This window comes from Cyprinus carpio, chromosome B19, assembly GCF_018340385.1.
Source record: "Cyprinus carpio isolate SPL01 chromosome B19, ASM1834038v1, whole genome shotgun sequence".
Classification (NCBI taxonomy): domain Eukaryota; kingdom Metazoa; phylum Chordata; class Actinopteri; order Cypriniformes; family Cyprinidae; genus Cyprinus; species Cyprinus carpio.
Window position 1 is genome coordinate 19643086 of NC_056615.1, and position 22510 is coordinate 19665595.

At 35.0% G+C, this 22510-nt stretch overlaps 2 protein-coding genes across 8 annotated transcripts in view; both read right to left on the reverse strand.

Moving 5' to 3' along the window:
- The window catches only part of LOC109064031 (plectin-like), a 93943-nt gene extending 89160 nt beyond the window's left edge, over positions 1 to 4783 (reverse strand). For 5 of the 7 annotated variants that reach the window (XM_042744932.1, XM_042744930.1, XM_042744928.1 and 2 more), the window contains exons 1-3: positions 4305 to 4413; positions 3405 to 3442; positions 727 to 1014 (exon numbers count right to left, since the gene is read on the reverse strand). In XM_042744932.1, the coding sequence (XP_042600866.1) occupies positions 727 to 1014; positions 3405 to 3442; positions 4305 to 4413 (435 nt within the window). Of the gene's footprint in view, positions 1 to 726; positions 1015 to 3404; positions 3443 to 4304 lie in introns of all 7 variants that reach the window. The other 2 variants (XM_042744925.1, XM_042744927.1) reach the window with 2 other exon arrangements.
- Positions 4784 to 9069: 4286 nt separating this feature from the next.
- LOC109111847 (eukaryotic translation initiation factor 3 subunit E-B) lies at positions 9070 to 19185 on the reverse strand. Its single transcript, XM_042744952.1, has 13 exons — positions 19036 to 19185; positions 18367 to 18484; positions 18121 to 18238; positions 17951 to 17993; positions 17708 to 17812; positions 15504 to 15629; positions 14992 to 15116; positions 13893 to 14019; positions 13356 to 13457; positions 12238 to 12347; positions 11468 to 11570; positions 10068 to 10202; positions 9070 to 9640 (listed from the first exon to the last, which is right to left on the reverse strand). Exons 1-13 carry the CDS (start codon positions 19123 to 19125, stop codon positions 9602 to 9604), a joined length of 1341 nt encoding a protein of 446 aa, XP_042600886.1. The 5' UTR covers positions 19126 to 19185; the 3' UTR covers positions 9070 to 9601.
- Positions 19186 to 22510: the final 3325 nt, after the last annotated feature.

A 22510-nucleotide genomic window follows, 5' to 3' on the forward strand; every position in this document is an offset into this window, starting at 1 on the left:
AGAGCAGGCTGAAGATATAACTTTTAAAGGTTTTTGTCATCCTAAAAAGAGCGCTACGTAATGGAGTGCAGCAGATCAGTGCAAAAATTTCAAGTATTGGGGGGGGCAGTTTGGCGACTTTTAATTATTGAGGGATCTTGTCACCCTCAATGTCTGTGGTGGTTACGGCCCTGTGCTATAGTCATCTTTTTAAATGTCATTCATGTTTTGAACGGCCTTTACAAATGGGCCAAAAATAATAATCTTATTATACACAGAGTCATATTCACATTTTTGTCCAATTAACCTTTGTAAAGAATGAAAATTTCTCTCCCAACTGCCACCAATTAGTCATAGCAAAAAACAAATCATGGTTCATAGCAACATATCAAATTATTAAAGACTACTGGTGATAAAATAAAAACTACAAAATAAAATAAAATGTGCCATTAAATGTAAAGAAAGCTGCATTCTTCAAGCAACAGGGTTTCAAGGACATAAAACAAAAGCTTTATGCTGCTTTAGTAATTAAAATACAATATTAAATTTACATTTAGTATTTTTATATCTCTTAATCTCCATTAACATAAAACACAAAAAACACAGTGTGTTTTGAACAGACACCGAAATAAAAGTCAAAGCAAATAATAAAAGGTGTCAAAATGGATTTGTTTTAAGTTTATGAATTTTGAACCCTATTTCTATATGACAAGAGGAGACATTCAGATTTGCCATTGCCATTCTCACCTGCTCAGCAGATGCTGGAGTCACATTACCAGGTGCGATGGTGACTTTCAGGTGCCGTTTGTTTCTCCTCCTTACTGTTGTAGAGGGCTTCTCTTCTTTCTCTTCCTCCTCCTTCTCATCCTTTCCCTCCTTCTTTTCTTCCTCTTCTTCTGTCTTCTTCCCGTGTTTTTCCTTTTCTTTCCTCTTCTGTTTCTCTTGAGACAGAGGGGTTGCCAGTTTGATCACCCCGACGATGCCCTCATTTAGCAGAGCCGCTGAGACACTTTTGTCCTTCGGCTTCTTCTTCCGCTGAAAAACCAGTGAAATCAGCGTATTCATTTGAACACTGAAATAAAACCTACAACAGGAACCACCTTTCAAATGTATGCAGGTTAAAGTAATTTTAGCCAAGACAATTCTGAAAAGGCCACAAAAGGGTTATCAGTGGGTTTAGAGACTGTTCGGCTATTTCTGACGCCCACTGCCTGGATCACACAAAGGAGTCCTTATGTGACAGCCTTTGAGTGTGATCGAATCTGTCAGGTGCACAATCAGGAGGCCGTTTCTATCAGACAAATACCTTTTTAAATAGAAAGCAGGTACAAGAACATTATTCTAGCTGGCTTTTATGTCAAGGCCTGAATCAGGGCTTTTTAATTACCTAATGGCCATTACCAAATGAGATTGAAGTGTCTTTACCTAAAGCTTAAATCCAGCTATGATCTGACATCCATCCTCACTAAGAAAAACTACAAAGATCAATTTGAGCAGAGCATTAAAGGAATATTTCACCCAAAAATTAACAATCTCTGAACAGAAATCACTTGCTCACCAGTGGATCCTCTGCAGTGAATGGGTGCCGTCAGAATGAGAGTTCAAATATCACAACAATCCACACAACTCCAGTCCTTCAATAACATTTTGGGAAGTGATAAAGAAACAAACTCCTCTACATCTTGGATGGCCCGAGAATGAGTAAATTTCCAACAAATGATCATTTTTGAGTGAATTATTCCTTTAAATAAACACTACTGTTTAAACACTTAAGGAGGAAAGTGGAAATTTGTTTGCCTTGACATCATGGAGACAAACGCAAGAACTAAAGCTTATTTTTCCTCCCTCACAAGACACGTCATGTACAGCCGCAAAAAGTATTTGGAAGCTTAATTCATAACTGAACGTCATTGTATTAGATACAAAAGATCGAACCAAATAGCAAAAATACATGCATCATACAAATGAGGCAAGTTTTCTCAGAACTAACTTCACTTTTCAAAGCCATTTTTTGTAATTACTTTTAACTAATCAGTCACTTGCTGCAATCTATTTTAATAAAATTCATACAATTTCAATTCTTTTTGGTCCCACTGCAAGGTACTGCATTTCAGAATCAACTGTATTGGAAAATAATGTTGTTGTTTTTTTACTTTAATCCGGGTTATTGCAGTACCCAGAATAAATGATTATGGCTATCATCATTTTGACCATCCTGCTCCGTAAATTGCACTAACAAATCTAATATATAAACTTTATCTGCCTTTTCTCTCTGGCTGTGAGATAATGCCATTTGGATTTGGTTTTTCTCTCTGTCCACTTGGAGCACAGGGGAGGAAACAGCCTTTTGTTGTCCTATAACAGTGTGCAGAGACAGTGTCTCCATTCATGCAGAAAGAGCTATCACAAGCCATCTCTGTCCAGCAGTCTATTAAACCAGCATGAACACAAGCCTGCACTGACAACTCACAGACTCAATCATCTTTGTCTTATAAAGCAATTATTATGTGTTCATCATTCATAAATTATAAAGAATATTGCATGTACACAGCTGTTTTACTGTGTGCCTAAATATACTGAGTAAACTGTGAGATTCTAAGATGTTTTTACCTGGATATAATCATTTGCATAATTAATCATAGCAAAGTAGTATCAGAATTAATTATAGCAAAGTATTTTTATACAATATATATATATAAAGGGTTTTGAATCACTGAAAAGTTGCTGAAAAACCTATGTAAAGTGTCATCAAAAGGCTTGTTTTACAATACTGGCCTCTAGAGGCTGCTGGGTAAAAAGTAAATATCCGGAAGGCATATGCATATTTGGAATGGCATACTAGCATGCTAATATTACGGATTTTGCAGTATGTACGCTACTGTTCAAAAGTTTGGGGTTGGTAAGATTTTTTAATGTTCTTGACAATCTCTTATGCTCCCCAAAGATGCATTAATTGGTTAAAAATACTGTAAAACGTTCATTTTGTGAAACAGTATTACAATTTAAAATAACTTTTTTTTTTTTTTTTTTTTTTTAAATGCAGTTTATTCCTTTTATAGCAAAGCTGTTTTTTTTTTTTTTTCAATCATTGCTACAATCTTAAAATCATCATCATTATGCTGATTTGGTGCTCAAGAAACATTTCTTGTTATTATCAATGTTGTGTTGCTTAATATTTTTGAGGAAACTTTTGCAACATGCTACAGTTTTAAGCATTTACCATTACATACTGCTTCAGATACAGTTGCAAGCATATTAAAAATGGTAGAATTCAGTGTATGTTACGCAGTATGAAGCATGCTAGTATACCATTCTAAACATAACCAAGAATGTATGTTCAATTGTATCTGCACAAAACATATAGGCAAATTGTGTTATATGAGAGTCTTGAATACTAATGCACTTAATAATAGAGGATGACGTACCTGGCTCTGCTGCTTTGTCTTTGACTGTTTCTCCATGGCTGAAACAGAAACACAGTATTAAATTAGTTAAAGGAAGCTCATGTGGAGAATTAAACTATGATGTCTGCCCGACCGAAATACTATTGAGTATAAATAATGACAAAAGACTGTGTGTCACGATATTGATTAAAACATTTCACAAGGAGGTTTGTGTATTTGTCTTTTTGGAGGTAAATACATGTATAAAAACACACTGGCAAATATATAGGTTAGGATTGTGTGCAACAGTCAAAATCCATGTCACAGTAACCATCCAAACAGCAAGTTAGAGCCTGCTTTGAACCTTGACCCCGGATATATGTGAGCTGATTCTTCACTCTTTCAAGCTCAAATGCATGTCAGACCCTCAAATTATTATTATTTTTTTTTTGAAAACACATGGCTGCAAAGAATACACAACTGACAGATTTCACTGCAAGCTACAATTAGTATATCCAATTTAACAACCATCACTTTGTGGTCTCAAAATAACTTTCTCAAGTGGGTCTTTTTAAAGCATTTCAGATCTTGGTTTGGAAATAGCCAAAATCTGCAAGGGCTGCCATTGCATAACATCCCAAGGAACATTTAATTAAGGGATACTGCTTGACAAATAGTAAACTGTGATTTGAGGATTCAAAACGCCCCTTCAGATGACGTCAAATAAGAGTTTTCCATGCTGTGCCTACTAAAAACAACTTTTCCATGCTGTGCCTACTAAAAACAGCCAGTCATGGAAAACCAGCATTTTTTTTCCACTGCAAACCTTTTTGTTTTTTTTCTTAAACTCTCTGCATCTATTACTGATCCGGAAAGAGCTGAAGAACATCAGCAGGAACTGATTCTAGGTCAGTTGAGTGAAAATAAAAGCAGCTATATTACCTGAGAGGTATCTCTCCAGCGGGGAGGTGGAGCTTTGGCTTCCCCAGCAGCAGAAGAACAAGCTCCAAAGCAGGACGGTGGCCAAAACCAGCACAATCACCCAGATCATCCCTCCCATATACCTCCACTCCATGCCCCACTCTAGCAGTGCGTCCATAGCCACTTTTCCTCTTCCCTTCTCTGTCTACTCCCTCCTTCCTCTCGTCTAGCTCCTGTGGCTGCTTCTCAGTGGCAGATGGGCAGCAGCTGTGCAAGGCCACAGCCCACGTCAGCTCTGGAGGAGTGCGTATACTAGCGTGTGCGTTTTCTTCACTGAGCCGAGCGGCACTCGCAACCCTGCCTGGAATATCCAGCAGCCACTCCCAGGGCAAAACATCTCTCACTCACACACACCCTCATTTCACTCCGGCTCCGAGACCTGTTGGTTAATGGTAGGTAGGAGCAGAGTAATGCACCCGAGGCGATTTAAAGCGACAATGTAGTTCACTTACTAGGTATGCGTCTAAACACAGAGAGCATGGAGATAATGAATGACACTTGAGTCACACTTATAAAAAAAGATCTTGATGGGAACTGATTACATACAACTGCTAAAAAAAAGACTGAGATTAGTCATTGCTAAAATGGTTGAGAAAAGTGAAGTTAGTTCCAAGAAGGTTTCTAGAATCATATTCACACTTTAAAGTGTGACATCCGTGGCTAAACACTTTTTAGGCTTACCATTTATTTTGTGATGAAGCAATTTATGACAAAAATATTCTTCATCCCATCCAAAACTGAATTTAATGCTTTTACTCAGAGGTACACTACTGGTCAAAAGTTTGTAATAATTTGTGAATACAACTTAGTTTTTTGAGAAATTATTACATTTATATATAGAACAGAATTAACTGATCAAAACTGACAGTAAAAGACACTTACAATGTCACAAAAACAAACAATTGATATAAGAACCTTATTAATAACTGGCACAAATTGAGAACCAAATCAGCATATTAGAATGACTTCAGAAGGACCGTGGCAGCAGAAAATTCTATTTTGCCATTACAGCCATTTTTAAAATATAGTATAAATATAAAACAGTTCTTTTAAATTGTCGCAATACTCCACAGTTACAGGTTTTACTGGATTTTTAGTCAAATAAATGAAGTCTTGGTGAGCATAAGACAATCAATCGTAATTATTCCAAACTTTTTATCGGTAGTGTGGATGTTTTAGTCTCTATTTTGATGAATAAACCAAACCGCTCAGGTTCCAGGAAACATGCATACAGTAAGTTCCAAACAGCACATTTTCCACAAGCATTTTGTCTGGACTTTGGATGAAATATAAAAATAACTAAAGGAAAATCTGCCATTTAGAGGAAGCTGGTCATTTATGAGTCACAACAGGATCTTTCCATCTCGGTTTGCTTCTTTGACAACAACACCCTGTGTTTTCACCCTCTGGCCCAAAATTACCTGGTCCAGGCACGTGCACAGGTAGGGCTCAACCTGTGCAGAGCACATGCCCTTTTTGCCCTTACACTCCGAAGTGCCCTTTTTTTGGTGTTTTTTTTTTTTTTTTTTAATCAATGCTATTGGTCACCCTTTATGTCTGTCTGTCTGTTTTACAAATATTTAGCAAATGAAAGTTCTTAAAACGAGCTTGTGTAAATCTTATTCGATCCTCAAGCTGTCAGTAAGCTGATAACTCCGCCCCTCTATATTCATTGAATCAACTGAAGTTCCACAGCAGCCGCACAGTAGACAACAGCTGAGCTGAACAAAGTTTTGCGAAGGGTAAATAAATATCTTGTTGTCTGAATAAGTACTACTAAACACTATGTATATAAAGGCTCATATTTTATTTATTTGATGTCTGACTGACTCACTGACTGATACATGTGTGACGTCGCCTGAGAGAGAGGGCTAGCATTTGCCATCTAGTCATAGCCAATACATAGCCAACACTTAATTAGCCTGTGCATACAGCTAGCATTTCATCTTTTATAAAATGCGATTTTGGCCAAATGCATCTTACCACAGGAAAAACTGAGCGCTCCGTCTATATAGCTACAAAAACTAGTTTGTAACCTGTAGATGAAAATGTAATGTGAGGCGCCATCGCCGTTTTAATAACTGAAAAAAAAAAAAAAAAAAAAAAAAAAAAAAAAATCACATTTGCACACATTCGCTGGTCAAAAACTATATATTGATAAGTAATACAACAACATATAATTTGTTTTTACCATCGGAAAATCATAACAGGTGCGCCCCCGCGCTGTTTCGTACTGGAACTTACACAAAGCGACGAGTGATCCTCGTCACCTAGATAACATATATAAGAAATTTCTTCTTTGATTTATGATTGCTGATACACTTAATTTATTAACATTTAGGCTAATCATGTTATGGTATACTCTCCACTCGTCCTCACATGTATAAAATATAGTAAAACATGGTTTTACTACAGTAATGTAGTAGTAACTAAAAAAAAAAAAATTACAGAAGATCACTGTGAAATCTTTATATTTTATCATGCAGAATGTAATTCATGATTTATTCCAAGGCTTCATTTATTTGATCCAAAATACAGCAAAAACAGTAATATTGTGTTATATTTTTACAATTTTAAATAACTGTTTTCTATTTGAATATATTTTAAAATGTAATTTATTTTTGTGATCAAAGCTGAATTTTCAGCATCATTACTCCAGTTCAGTACTCTTCAGTGTCACGTGATCCTGTCAGAAATGCTTTTCACTGCAACTGTACTTTTCACACTATTTTTATTTATTTTTTCATTGCTGGCTTATTTTAGGGAAAGTGTAGTGAATAAGAAACCTTTAAGAGACCAACATCCCTCGTCCACCACAGTATCAAATTTTTGCCAGGTAGGCGGATACATGTTGGATATGTTATAGTAATGGTATGGCTATAGTTTCTTATAATCTGGAATTGAGTTGGATATAATTACTTAAATTATTTCAAAAAAGTTTGTCAAAAATACTTGACTCATTGCTCACCTTCCCCTCTTCTCAATGTCATTCATAATCATGTTAACCAAATAATACAAATTAGCTTATAAAACCAAACAGAATAGCTAAAAAAGAGAATATATATAATTTTTTTCTTTGCAAAGTTCATAAAAAAGTCCATAAAGTTCAATAAAAAAAGATTTTGGTTTCTGTTTGGTTTTATAAGCTAATTTGTATTTTTTGGTTAACATGTTTATGTATGAGTCAAGTATTTTTTTTTCTCTATAAATGCAATTTAAAAAAAGAGGGAGTACACAAGAGAAATTCACAAACACAGGACCCTACAAATAATACTGACAAAAAAACTTTTTTTGCACTTACATAAATTTTGATTACTTGGTGGTTGCAGTGCAATGCCCCGTAAAGAGAGAAATAAGAAAAAGAAGGAGAGGGAGTGACAGCAGGCAGCCAAGGGTAGCAGCTCACTTACTTCATGGATCAGGCCAGTTTGTAGCAGGGAAGAAGAAAAGGAAGGAAGTAGTAATTCAGATGTAGAGAGAGAAGCGATAGATGATGTACAAGAATTTGCTGGTGAACAAGATACAGGAGCCTCTGCAGGAGAGTTACCAGAAGGAGATGCAAGAGAAGAAAGCCAGTATGGAACAGTATGAAGATGTGACCATTTCTTCCTTTTATGCAGGCTTACTAAATAATCTTGATATAAAAAAAGGGAGGGGGGTGCCCTTTTTCAGTTTCAGCACATGCCCCTCAAAAGGTCTGTGCACGGCCCTGCCTGGTTCCCCCAAAATCAAACACAGATGCCCAACATTCCTAGGTTTTGGCTTGTAAACATTGGCTTGGAAAATCAAGAAGGCTTTAAAAGACATGATGATCAGTCAGGCAGCTGGAAATGACTGGTTTGTGGCTGTCTTTGGCTGACTAGCCAGACGATGGTGGAAAAGTTAGTCACTGCTGCCACCTACTGGATGAGACATGAGCTGAGACACTGCTTGTGCATATTCTTGCCATTACTGAAAAATTCCCACCACATTTGATACAGGGCTCCCACACTTTATGACCAAAGTGATTTTCAATCCCTTTTCATTCATTTTCTTGATTGTATACATTTAATTTTTTTTTTTAAGCTTGGTCCTTAAAGAAGTAGAGTCTAACCAATGAAATGCTTTTGAATAGTTTTCTATTAACAGTTCTAAAGTTTGTAGTCAGTAAGGTTAGTTTTTGTTTGTTTGCTGGAAAGAAAATAATTTTATTCAGCAAAAGTGAGAGATGGGGGGGGAACTTTAGGTTGTTACAAAAATGTAGGCTATTTGAAATGGGGTTCTTTTTAATTTTCTATTCATCAAAGAATTCTAAGAAAATATTAAGCAGCACAACTGTTTTCAACATTCATAATAACAAGAAATGTTTCTTGAGAACAAAAGCAGCATATTAGAATTAATTCTGAAGGATCATGTGGCACTGAAGACTGGAGTAATGGCTGATAAAAATTAAGCTTTGCCATCACAGGAATAAATTACATTTTAAAATATATTAAAATAGAAAACAGTTGTTTTAAATTGCAGTATTTCACAATATTGCTGATTTCACTTGGTGAGCATAAGAGATTTTACTGACCCCAAACTTTTGAACTTTTAGCAACAGAAATCAGACCGATCTCTTTCAGGCCTGAAACAAACTTATAAAATTCTAATATTTCCAGCACTGTAGGACCCTGTTGATAGAGTGATGAATAAAAAGCATGAGTGTTAAAAGTGAAGTGTGAAGAATGAATTAATAAAACAGAAAGACTGTTAAAATACATACTCATCATTTATCTATTTAAAAAAAAATTGCTAGTTTAAGTGGTCTCACATGACAAACATCGGCTTAAAAGTACAATAAATGAACAATGAAACAACAGTAGAACTGTTTTGGAAACAATTCTTATTATTTGACACCAAAATAACACACTTCACCTTTAACCATTAAAGATTTCCAGAAGTATGGTGCAGGATCCTTAAAAATGTGTTCAGAAACAAATTTCCACTGTTCATTGTTGTGTTATGATGTTCAAAACAAGTACTCGCATAAGAGAAAAGAAAAATGTCCTTTGAGATTACACAGAACTGGAACGAATGAATAAAATCTTGCCTGGTAAACTCCTTCCTTCATACAGAATACATAAAATTCACGGCAGCATCCCAGAACTCTGTAGCTCTTGTCATGCTGGAAGTGTCTGCATCAGTCTTTTACAAAATGATCCTAATATAAAACATGGCTAAATAAAAGACAGTTAGTTAAATACTAAGATGAGGTTGAGAAGTAAGATGTTTCCAGTCTAATAGAAGCCAGTGTCTTGAGCCGCCCAGTTCGGTGTCTAAAAAGAAATGGAAGATCATTAGTGACATTAAAGATGCAGCATATAGAACAGAAGTTTGCTCGAAACTATTTCTTCTGTTAAATGTCTGACATAAATATTTTAAATGGTCAAAATGTTCTGACTCAAGCAATTACTTCAAAGTGAATATCAAGCAAAATACAGGACAAGATATATGACGTGAATTACTTCACTGACATAAAATCCGATTATTCAGACATTACGCTGAGTCTGGGCTTTGATTTGGGAATGTGCAAGATATTTTGGGGAACTGTACACTGGCTAATGCTGGCTAATGTTCAATTAAGGAAAAATGCTTCAATGCTTAAAAGCAAAAGTTTCCCAGCACATTCATTTCTTGACGGTAAGCTCGGCTGAAGGAAAAACTCATTAGTTCAGTCTGCACTGTTTGCTTTGAGTCCAGTACCTCATTCCTGCTGCTGTGGCTGATCTTCTTCTCGATGTTCATGGCCAGCATCTGACTACGGAACGACAGGCTCTTGGTCTTCTCGATCACCTGCTGATATGGCGACACGGCGTTGTTTCCCATCACAACGTGACCCTGAGTAGAAAACACTCATCAGGGAGGAGCAGTGAACCGTTTTAGACTTTAAAAGAACACTAGTATAAATTATCAAAGAATTTTTTCCAAGTATTACAATTAAATAGTAAAGGCTTTAGAGGATTTAGTGGTTCAGCATCACTTTGGTTTTATAATGACTTAGAAAACCATTACAGCTCCAATACAAGCTTATGATAAAATCTTGGGCAATATTCTTTAACAAGCACACAAACAAAAGGCAAGAAAACTAAAACTGACTTGTCCCTTTAAATCCTACAGTTACAGACAGAGATCAACCAAAAAAAAGTTGGTAACTTTGATACTGATTTGGTAACACCTCACAAGAAGATTTTATATGTTAATGTTTAGTTAAAATATGTAATATTTTTACAGCATGAATTAATCTTAATTTCCTCAAATAGATTTTTAACATTTCAGTATAAATTTACATTACTGTATTATGAACAAACATGAATAAGCAATGAAAAATAAAATAACCTAGATTAATAAAAGATGTGAAAACAAAAACAAAATTAGCAATAAACTTAACTTTATTATAAAGTGCTACCATGCTTTTTTTATCATCGACTTTTGTAATATGGGAAAGAGCAGCTTGGACATTCTGCTAAACATATCCTTTTGTGTTCCACAGAAAGAAAAAAGGGTAACACTTCGGTCCCATTTAGTAATGCATTAACCAGCTATGAATCTTCTAACTAACTATACGAACTCTCAATGAGCAATATAGTTTCACAACATTTATTTATCTGTATTAACATTATTTATTAATACAGATATTCATTCGCGATTTATGTTAGTTCACCGTGCATTAACTAGTGTTAACTTCTAATTTTAAAACATTAGTAAATGTTAAGATTAATATTAATCAATAAATGCTGTAGAGGTATTGTTTATAGTTATTTCATGTTAACTAATCTAGCTAACTAATATTATCAATCAGAACCTTATACTGTAAAGTGTTACCAAGAAAATCAAAGGTTTGAAATAACATGAGAGCAAGTCATTTTTAGGTGAAGTATCACTTTAAGGCGTTATATTCAGCTTGTGAATCTGAAATACAAATCAATTTCAAAAGTAAAACTTATAATTTCATAAAATAATACAACTGTTCTAGGCTATGTGCACTTTTGTTAAACATCATACAAACAAACAGCCCGCTTTCACTGTCAGAGGGAGTCTAGTGCGTCTCAATCTAATGGGCTTTGAGTTTTGGACATGTGTTCTGCACCCCAGAGCTCGCTTACCAGTTTGGAGTCAATTTTGGCATCCAGTCTGGCATTGCGGATCAGGTTTACGATCCATCTCTCGGCCTCCTCGGGGGTCATATTCAGCTTATCTGCCAACATGCTGCCCAGAGACAGGAAGAGCGATGGGTGAGAGGGAGAAAATGAGAAATACAGAGATTGCCTGAGGTCAACAACAAGCTGTAGCTCTCGTCTTCAAACAAGAGTTCGAACAGTCTCAACAAAAATCAACTGTTGTGATAAACACAAGCTGATGACGAATTAAGTCGCACCACCACCTCTACGATTCAATGTGAAAACAACAGGTTTCCTGGCACAAACCGTGGGGTTCAAAGAAAATGTTAACAAACATCAAAATAACATCTGTAACAGGGTTATTACAATTAACTAAAACACTTTTGTTTACTTAAATAAAAAAAATTAACTTGTTTTCTTCCAGCTTGTTGCCAAGGAAAGACTTTGCATTTATTTAGTTTAACTCGATGTTCTAAAATAACTAAATCCTTAATAAAACTAAACTATTAATAAAAACAAAACACTAATCTCTAAACACACTGTTGTACTCGCATCTATCGAAATCTTGATTTCCTTCAAGCTGGTTCTTTAGAATGTATACTATTGTGACATCGCTCAGCTTTTGTCAGATTTGGCTGGAATCCATTGATCCTGGCAGCGTGTTGAATCATCGCAGTGCGGTACGATCTTTTTACAGAGCTAAGAGGATTAGCGCACACTAGTCTATCAGGATTCCTCCTGGGAGGCGGCGCTACCTGATGCTGATGCACTGATGGATCCGGCAGAACGTCTCGAAGATGAACAGCCGTGCGTTTTCAATGAAATCCTCCAAGCAGGCCACCAAGAAGAAATCGTTCACCAGAACCTTGAAAAGAATAAAATCCATTCAAATGATCTGCTTTGAAAGTTGTGTAAGTGTTATTGATGGTCCACTGAAGGGCCTCGAGACGGAATTTTGTACTTTTAAACAGTCTGTTTAAAATTAACTAGATTTTCTATTTTTAAAAAGTAGGCTACTACTGGTCGGTACTGATAGCCTTGTGGGCAGCACACCGACATACAGCGTCGTTGCACTACGGGTGTCCTGAGTTTTAATCCCGCTTCGATTGGTATTTAAGAACTTTATTTATTTTTTTAAAGTACGATGCCTCCATCATAACATGATGGGAGCGCCTATCGGCGTTTATGGGAAGACTAATTTAAAGAAAAGGAAGTAAGCAACTCAAAAGCAACAGACATTAACATAAGAATTAAAATAGCAAGAAAACATGATCCGTAGGGAGTTTTTAGTGAGTAATCAGCTTGGTGAAATTTAAGGTAAATCTCAGTGTCTGTGACCAATATTTACCTAGATTTGATGACCCGAATATTTAAAAAAAGTTCAATGTTAACTGTTAAAAAGAACAGAATTTACCCCCAATAGATTTAATTCTTTAATAAAAAATACAATTTAAATGAAAAAATTCCCTTCACTGCAGCTGAACCTAGATCAGCTTTAACAGACACAAATCCCTCAGGCATAAACTGAAACTGTGGTGAAAAGGCAGAGGAGATTATGTTTTCACAGGTCTGAATGCTGAATGCTCCCTCTGGCCCAACTAGGCCACGTCTAAGAGAGGAGCTGCCTCATAGCTGTAGGTCTGAAAACTGACAGCAGAAATGTCTTGAAAAGCCTAGTGGGAAACAGCAGTAAATTACAGTAGACAGGGATTTTGAGTGGATGAATGGACCTATGACTCCAAGCAAAAGGATGAGAGCTCCTATCAATGCTCGTCTCCAACCGATTCAAACAGAGAGAAGCAGTGTACTGACAGGAATGACAGCCCTGGTAGCTACATTACACACACAACACACAGCGGGTGATGAACCTTACCGACTCACACTCCCTTAGTTTTTTCTGAGCGCTGTCGAAATCAAAGTTAACGTAGAGACACTCCACAAACTCTGTGATGGGATCCTTGTACGTGTACGACTCCTGTTGAGAGAGCAAAAGCAGAGAGGAACATTAATCTCGTGCTAATTTGACAGCAATGCCAAAGTCAAAGGGTATAAAATGTGGCGGTGCCCCAAGAAGCAATTTAAAACCAATGCTAATACACCAGCTCTGAATCAATACTTAAAAGGAAGCACATCTAGTATGAACGTAATGGAATGCAACAACGCTTGTTGAGCTAGAAACCTCAAAGGAGAATCTGTGAACTCATTCATCTGAACCACAAAGAGGACAATCTTCACAACAACCCACACCGAAAAAAACTCTCTCGGCTCAGATGCACCTTTCATAAAATCAATGCAGTATCAAAGGATTCTTAACTAGCTGGTTAACTACGTCTTCTCTTCAGGATTTATTTGAGCTTTGATACTGAAAGCAACGTGTTAATGTTGAATTGTAGATTCATTTAATGCTGACCTGTTGAATAACCTTGACCAGATCTTTGAGGACCTGTCTACGCTTTCTCACGTCTTTGTTGGTGATTACGGCCGTGGTCAGGTAACGCAGAATGTGAGGGCACATGGTCTGGATTGCATTCAGGTACCTAAGAAACAAACAACCATCATTTTTACATCAGTAAATCCTGAAAAAAAAAATTATGGTTTCCACAAAATTATTAAGCAGTGAAAACTGCATAAAAATGTTTCATAAAAATGCATTAAAAAAAGCAGAAAATTAGCACATCAGAATTATTTCTGAAGGATCATGTGACACAGAAAAGTGGGATAATGGCTGCTGAAAATTCAGTGTTGCCATCACAGAAATAAATTCAAATGTAAAAATGTATTAAAATATAAAACGGTTATTATAAATTATTATAATAATGTTATTACAATATTGCTGTGTTTACTGTATTTTTGATTAAATAAATGCAGCCTTGCTGAGCAAAAGAGACTTCTTTCCAAAATCATTTAAAAATCTTACAGACCCCAAACTAGTGCATTTTTGTTCGTATTTATATTTATAATACCTGAAAAATAATCTATAATATTTTGTAATAATTGAAACAATATCGAATCTAAATCAGATTAAGAATTGAGAAACTGAACCACATCGATTCAGGAAACCAGTATTGAAATCTCGCCTTAAAAGTATATCAAAAAGCAAATTAACACAATTATAAAAAAAAAAAAAAAAATTCACACAATGTCAACAAAATCTGCTTTGATTTGTTCCAGTTTCAATATTATATCAGAATGGTCCTTCAAACGCTCAACACAGACTGTGTCATCTTCAAAGTGCTCAGACCGAGCGCCACTCATTATATGGTCACGCAAACATGCACTGTTCCCCCTAAAAAACGTAACGCTTTCAAGAGCGAATCTCATTAACTGTGAATTTTCCAGCTACCCTCTCTGAAGTAATTGTTGCAAACAACTCGCACTTCCTGGCAAGTCCCTTAAGCAAATGACATAAATGTTTTGCAAATGTAGTTTGTTGCACTTCTACATTCTTTAATGAGCAATTTGAGAGAGCTTGTTATAGCGGAAGAGGGAATTTCTGTAATCACACTCACTGGGGCTGATAGAGGAACAGCTCGATGATGTTGTCTCTGCCTTTGGGGTGGTTAAAGAAGACAAACAGAGACCAATGTATGAGCCACATCCTCTGCTGCAGCGACTGAAGTGGAGAACTCACCGACTGAACCGAGGCAGGAAAGAAAAACATGGTTTGATTAAAAATATGTCAACACTGCTTCACTCTTACGTCACATTATGTCACATTGTTGAGGCTACATTACAAGCACGGACTAGCAAAGCAAACGATGCTGCAGTAAACCCACACGCATCCATCTTTAGCCAAGCGTTTACTTCTCAGAACTGATGCAATGTAAATGTCATCCTGGTCAATTTTGTGTGTAGAGTTGATTTAATGCCTGATGTCTGCTAAAGGACTGTTATATCTGAGCTCAAAGGAACATGGGTGATCCAGCAAATTAACCAGTGGGAAGGATATTGGATTTCTTCAGCTGATGAAATACAGCCGCAAAGCTTCTATTATACAGGGAGACGTGGCAGACAGACATACGTTGTTGTCGATAGTCTCTCGTAAGCGTGTCAGGTCCTCCATGGCCGCCTCCCAGTTCTGCATGAGGATCTCGGATGCCAGTTTGCCCCAGAGAGAGCTCAGAGCGTTCCTGTCCGTGGAGGGAACCTGGTCATGACAGAGACATTTTTGTCAGTATCAATTTCTCTGTTATTTTTCACAGTGAAATCTCATTGGTATAAAATCCCACTCACATAGCTATAAATTCTCTGATATATCGCTGCTTTAACACTGAGCTCTGAAGTTATTACTCGTATCTTTAGTTTCACGTGATCCTTTAGAAATCATTCTAATATGCTGATTTGGTTCTCAAGAATTAGTTTGTTTGTGACACTTTTTTTTTTTTCAGAATTTCTTTGTTTATTTAAAATATCCTTGCTGAATAAAAATACTAATTTCTTGCAAAAATTCTTACTGATTAAAAACTTTTGAACAGTACTTGGTTTAAAATGTCACAAAGAATTTTATATTTGTTTAATAAAAAAAATATATATTTTATTTATTTAATAAAAGTCAGAGATAACCTGGTATAAGCAAAGCTATTTTTGCAATATTTGAAACAGCTCATTTAAAAAGTCTAATACTTTGTTTGGGTTAGGGTTATGTTCATTTAATGACCTTTTTAAGCATCCAAAGGTACCGTTTCCAGTTGTTTGTTCAGATAAATTACTAAAAACAAAAGCCATTAAAGCACTCAGGAAAGAAACAAATTAATTTGTTCCTTCAAGGGCTGGGCGATATGGTCAAAAATTCATATCTCTGTATTTTTTGGCCGATTTGCGATATATACGGTATATATCTCGGTATTTTCATTTTTGGATTTTAAAAAAATCTGTATTTAATTATATATATATATATATATATATATATATATGTGTATATATATATATATATATATATATATATATATATATATATATATATATATATATATACACACACACACATTTATACACATATATATATATAATTTCACTTACCACCCAATGTTGTCAAAGCTATGAAAACAAATAAACTGAATGCAACCATGTAAGCCTTTATATTACATGCAAAAAAGGGTTAAAATCACATTTCATTGTAACATTGTAATCTAAAAACAAAAATAAGGCTTATTTTATTTTGATTTTTATCTTCATCTTAATATTAAGATAAAGCATTATTTAATTATGTATTTTTTTTTTTATTTAATTTTTTTTGTTTGTTTGTTTTTGTATTATTTAAAAATGTCATGTTTGATTTATCTTGTTCGATTGTGAATTGGTTTGGGTAGTTACTGGGGGTAGGTCTTGATAAGCCCAGGGCTTCTACCTACTCCTTTTCGAACTTGTTGATTATTATGCTATAATTTATTTATTCTTATTTTTTGGTTTATTTTCTTTGGATATTTCATTGCTGCCATTGTTTTATTTTTTTTATTATTTTTGTTCGAAATAAAGATTTCATATCATTACCCCATTACAGTCAGTGCTATTATAAAAATAGACTTAATTATAGGTTTAAAATTGTACGTCACAATTATTGACCAACTACAAATATTTCAGCGAAATATATATTTTAGTCAGAGTTATTCCGCTCCTATTTCACTGCGCTCTGTCTGATTGGCGCGTATGCACGCGGCGACGCTTGTTCACTGAAGTGAAGTTTAGCGGAAAATCCCAAAACTGAAGGCTCACGCAATTCTGGCAGAAAATTGGAAATATTTCCATGGCTTTCTAACATTTACAGATGGAGAATAAACATGTTAAAATGTAAGTTATGCATTCAGGAAGACAGCACATCTCAAACACATTAAACAGAGTGAGTGTCTCTGTCAGCGGCTGTCATTCTCTGTCTGAGAATCTGACGGGTCGAGCCGCTTAAACTAATATGCGAAACAAACTATAAACTATGTCTTTTTAAAGGCCTTAAAATGAAGCTTGTCACATGTTTAGAACAGACTGGATTATGCACTTTCTCCGCAGCAGCTCAGTCTGTGTCCTCTGCTATATTTTCAGATGTGCTCATATCAAACAAACGTTACAGTATATCGATATAAACAGTATTGCCTCATATCGAATCACATATAAAGAAAACATCGATATACCGCCCAGCCCCATCAAAGACTATTTCACACTTCATAAATGATATAAAAAAAAATAACAGGATAAAACACTAGTGGTCTTGTTGACATAAACAACAGCACTTACAAGCACACGGAAGAAGTAAAGATACTCTGCAGCCCCTGAGTAGTTGCCACACTCATACTGGAATTTGGCGTAACGGTACAGCGTGTCCAAATATTCCTGACGAAACTGAGGGAATAAACAGAGACAGCAAATCAATGCTGGAATGAAATATTCAACGATGCAGGAAGATGTTAATTAACTTCCCTGAAAATAAAAAAGATATGATTGGAAAAGGAAAAGTTTGAGGCTTGTTGCAAAACTTACGCCATGTTTGTCTGCTAAATATTCAAACAGCATCCTCCCATCTCTAAGAAAAAAAAAAGTGCTTGGTAGTGGTGACTTTGCATATGTTACGATGTTTACATAACAGCCATACAAATCAAACAGAAATGATATTTCAAGAAGCAGTAAACGGTAATATGATGACCACAGACCTGGTGGACTGCATCTGTCTCTGAGTCTCTGGATCTTCAAACATCTTCACGATCGGCTCAGTTTCAGACTGGAGCTGCTTCAGCTGCGCCACCACTGAGGTTCTTTTCTCCCTTAATGCTGCAGAGTGAAATTTCTATATGTAATATGCATGCAGCGTATAGTACTGCACTCTATATGACGTGAAAATCTTCAGTATTGATCTGGATATGCTTTTATTTAACTCTGTACTCAAAAAAAGCACTTACAATGTGGAATTTCTTTGTCAGGATAGAGGTTCTTGTATACATCCATGGCAAAGTCCACCATGTTAGTGTCGCTGAGAAGATCCAGCTTCCCTTGGAGAAGTTCTTTCTCATTGTAGATCTGAGAAAACAATAAACAGATTTAGCAGCACTTTATATCAGGCTTTCTGAATATATAAAAATACAAATACAATATAAATACATTTATATTCTCATTTAAGGTAACGTTACTGTTGTACCAACTGATGCTACCCGATATTAATATAGCTAGTATTTTTAAACATACCACAATAATTAATTACGACAATATCTACGTTAATATTTGTTGTATTTACGTGGTACTTTAAAGAAAACCATGATATTATAACACAATAGCAGTACGTCCCAGTACCATGGTAACGTTACTGTAGAAACACAAAGAGAGTTCAAAGCCACAGAATAATAATTCACGTGTTTAATATAGCTGATCTGTCAGGCATAAAAATACATATTGAATGCAATTATGTCTATAAAGAGGTAATTTCTGTTTAATATCAGATACTAAACCAAATCAGTTCTCCAGATCAGCTGACTATTCGCACCACGTGGTGCTGTCCATTTAGCGACTACTAACAAAATATATAGACTTGAACAACAAAGTAATACTTTACACTACTGTAATTGATATATTACCTCCTTCACAGACAGAAATTCCAGCAGCGGGAAGACCAAATGCCTGTCTAAAAAATGCGCAATCTTGGTGGTCAGATCGTACTCCGCCATTTTCGAACTGAAACGAGCCTTTAAAAAAAGCTTTATTTAAACACTGAAGAGAACAGCGACCTTCTGCACCCCACAGTCACTGTCAGTCAGTTAGACAACTGAATAACTCATACTTTGTCAATAGATTGGTACCGGTTATTGTTTCTGTAAAACTCTGTAACACCTTCATATGAGATTCTGCTTTCATCTTTGTGTAATTTTAATGTTTTGTTTTGATGAAGGTAGGCTATAGAATATACTGTATGCTAGTAGCCTACTGAGCCATTCATTAAATCAAGTAAAATATTATTCATTTGTTTAGTAATTTAAATATTTTAACAAAAGGGTATACCAAATTTAAAGACATGGTCAACCTCTGACACATGCACGCATACACATTCATTAAATTAACACTATAGCAAGTTTAGCAGGATGCATAACAGAATGTAAATAAAGCGCTCGAGTAAGCATTGAAAATTAGCTTAAAGTGAGGGGGAGTGTTGCGAGATCATGTACACAAAGCAAGCAACCTGTTCTGCAAAAAAAATAAATAAATAAATAAAAAATGCCCAAAACCAATTTTCCTGGAAGATACTGTAAGCAGAAATTAGGTGACCTGTTTTTCCTTTCCCAAAGGATTGTAGTGGGGCTGCTTGCAGTTTGGCCAGAAGATTTAGTCCTCCAACACTTTCTGTGTGAATGTTAGAAGATACAGGCTTTACATGCACTAACATGACAAAATGCAACTTTGAATAAATGTAAATGATTTCCATTTGAAGATTGTGAGTGAGTTTAGTGTTTATCCATTATATGTTGCAATGCATTGCAGGGAGGATCCAAAAAGTATAGTTTCCATGGTAAATTTTGCAAAGGTTATGTCAAATCTTGATCCAAAAGTATACCTATTTTAATTAAGAAAGAAACAGATCAAGTGACTCTCCTTATGATGGACATATCATCATTCTCAGTTAATTGGTGAATTTGTCATGGTCCTCGCTCTGTTAAATGCCACAGTACATCTTTTGATGTTTTTATCTAGCATTAAATTAAAATATGGCGAAACATTAAAGAGCTGATTTCAAAGTCAATGCGTCTGATGAAACAAAAAGGTTGAGCGAACGCATGTAAGACTCAATCAAGTGTGGCATATTAAAAAGAATTTCAGACAGGAGGTGATCTAACCAACTCTCTCCAAAGCCACTGGGCTAATGAAAAATATACTCAAGATAAGAGCACGTTAATTATAAAATGAAGAGATACAATCTGTGGTTTCTTTCCTATTAAAATATCATTAGAATAGAGTGATAGTCTATTGGGTGGTTTCTGTATTAGATATCCTTGCCTGGAAAATGGCCTTTGTTGCAGATTACAGGCTATTAATTGAGACAAATTAAAACATATTATGTGAAGATATTAATTTGTTCCCCAGTCTTGCAGAATAAACACGTCCTGTATGAGATTACACTATAGGCTATTAGTCATCACAATGAATATTTCAGCCCATGCTGAGTATTCTCATGATAGTCTTCAAGCCTATCGTGCAGAGATACAAATTTATTGCAGTACTCCTACGTGCTGCGTGTGTGTTTGCTACAATAAATCAGAATGACATGGATAAATCTTCATTGAGGCCAGTTGTTTTTTTTTTTTTTGTTTTTTTTTATTCACATTAATTTGATTTAATGACAGAGGTTATTTTTAAACCAGTGGTTGTTGTTCTCAGGTAGCTTTGCTTTGCTCAGGATTCATTTTACACTGGGCTGTTATGCTCCAACAAAATTGTAATTACGTAACAAAATTGTTTATTGCACAAAATTAAAACTTGAACATTTATTATTATTATTATGTAGTTGTTGTAGGTAAGTAGATTAATCTGATTATATTTGTTGAAAATTATTATTGTCGCTATTAATATTATTATTATTATTATTATTATTATTATAGGTAAGCTGATAAATCAGACAATATTTGTCTATTTTAAGATCATCAGCATCAGCTAACAATCAAGCATTTAAAAATTATTTTGTCATACTTTTTAATAATAAAATAATGAATAAAAAATAATACAGTAAAAGAAAGTATTATAACATAAAATAGTAAATAATTGTTAATTTTCATTTCATTACATGACATTTTAATTTGTGTCATTATATTACATTTTAATTTATGTCAATATATTACAGTAGTGGTGGTGGTACTAGTAGGCCTATAATATTTTATATTAATTTTAGGGCTGTCAAATAATTAATCACGATTAATCACATCCAAAATAAAAGTTTTGTTTACATAATATATGTATGTGTACAGGGTATATTTATTATGTATATATAAATACACACACATAAATTATATATTTAGAAAATATTTACATGTATATACATTTATATATTTATATTCTTATATTTTATATTATATATAAATATATTTAATATATAAACATAACATATTCTTCTTAAATATATACATGCATGTGTGTGTATTTATATATACATAATAAATATACACAGTATACACACATATATTATGTAAACAAAACTTTTATTTTGGATGTGATTAATCGTGATTAATCATTTGACAGCCCTAATTAATTTAAATATAATTTCAGATAGCCTAATTAAAATAATAATAATAATAATATTTTCAACTTCAGCATCTGTCTGTCCAAGGCCTATAGTGTAAATGTTATATTTATTCATTCATTTATTTAAATATTTATTTATTCAATTTTTTGGAGTAGTTTTTCATTCTTTGAACGGATAAATTATGGTGCACTAGGGACACTGAATTCAAGATATAATGAAACATTGTGATGTGGAACAGAAAGATCTCCATGGTAACTCTTGGTAACTCATGGTAACTAAGTTATTCTGATAAATGTGACGGATCATCCATAGCCTTGATAACAGCAAAACATCAGACTCACTTTTAATCATGCAGCATGAAAAGCATGGGGGCGGGTAATTTAGTATTCACAAATTATACGGCTATAAAGGATTAATTTAGCAGAGAGAGCACAAAAGAGAATAGAGTGGAGACAGACTGATCTCCATTACAAAGGAGGTCAGGTTTAACTAACCTGTAACTGAGCTATACTAGATAGTCTCAGCGCTGCTCCACCTCATTAATCTCACTTCTGTTTCAACTCCATTGTGGATATTTTTACACTGGTGATTTTATCACCGCTTCTCCATAGCACTTTCCACTATGCCTCATAAAAGCACAAGTTTGACAGATGGCTTCATTTATTCTGGACAGCTTCAGGAGCAGGTTGAAGGTGCTCCGTGGAAACCAAACCATGGAGGGGGTGCTGCTCGCCCAGGAGGTGTGGGCTTAAGATTTTGTCCTCCGGCACTTTCTGTGTTCTTCATGGGTATCACTGACAGAAGATCATCCTTAAGGGGCAAAT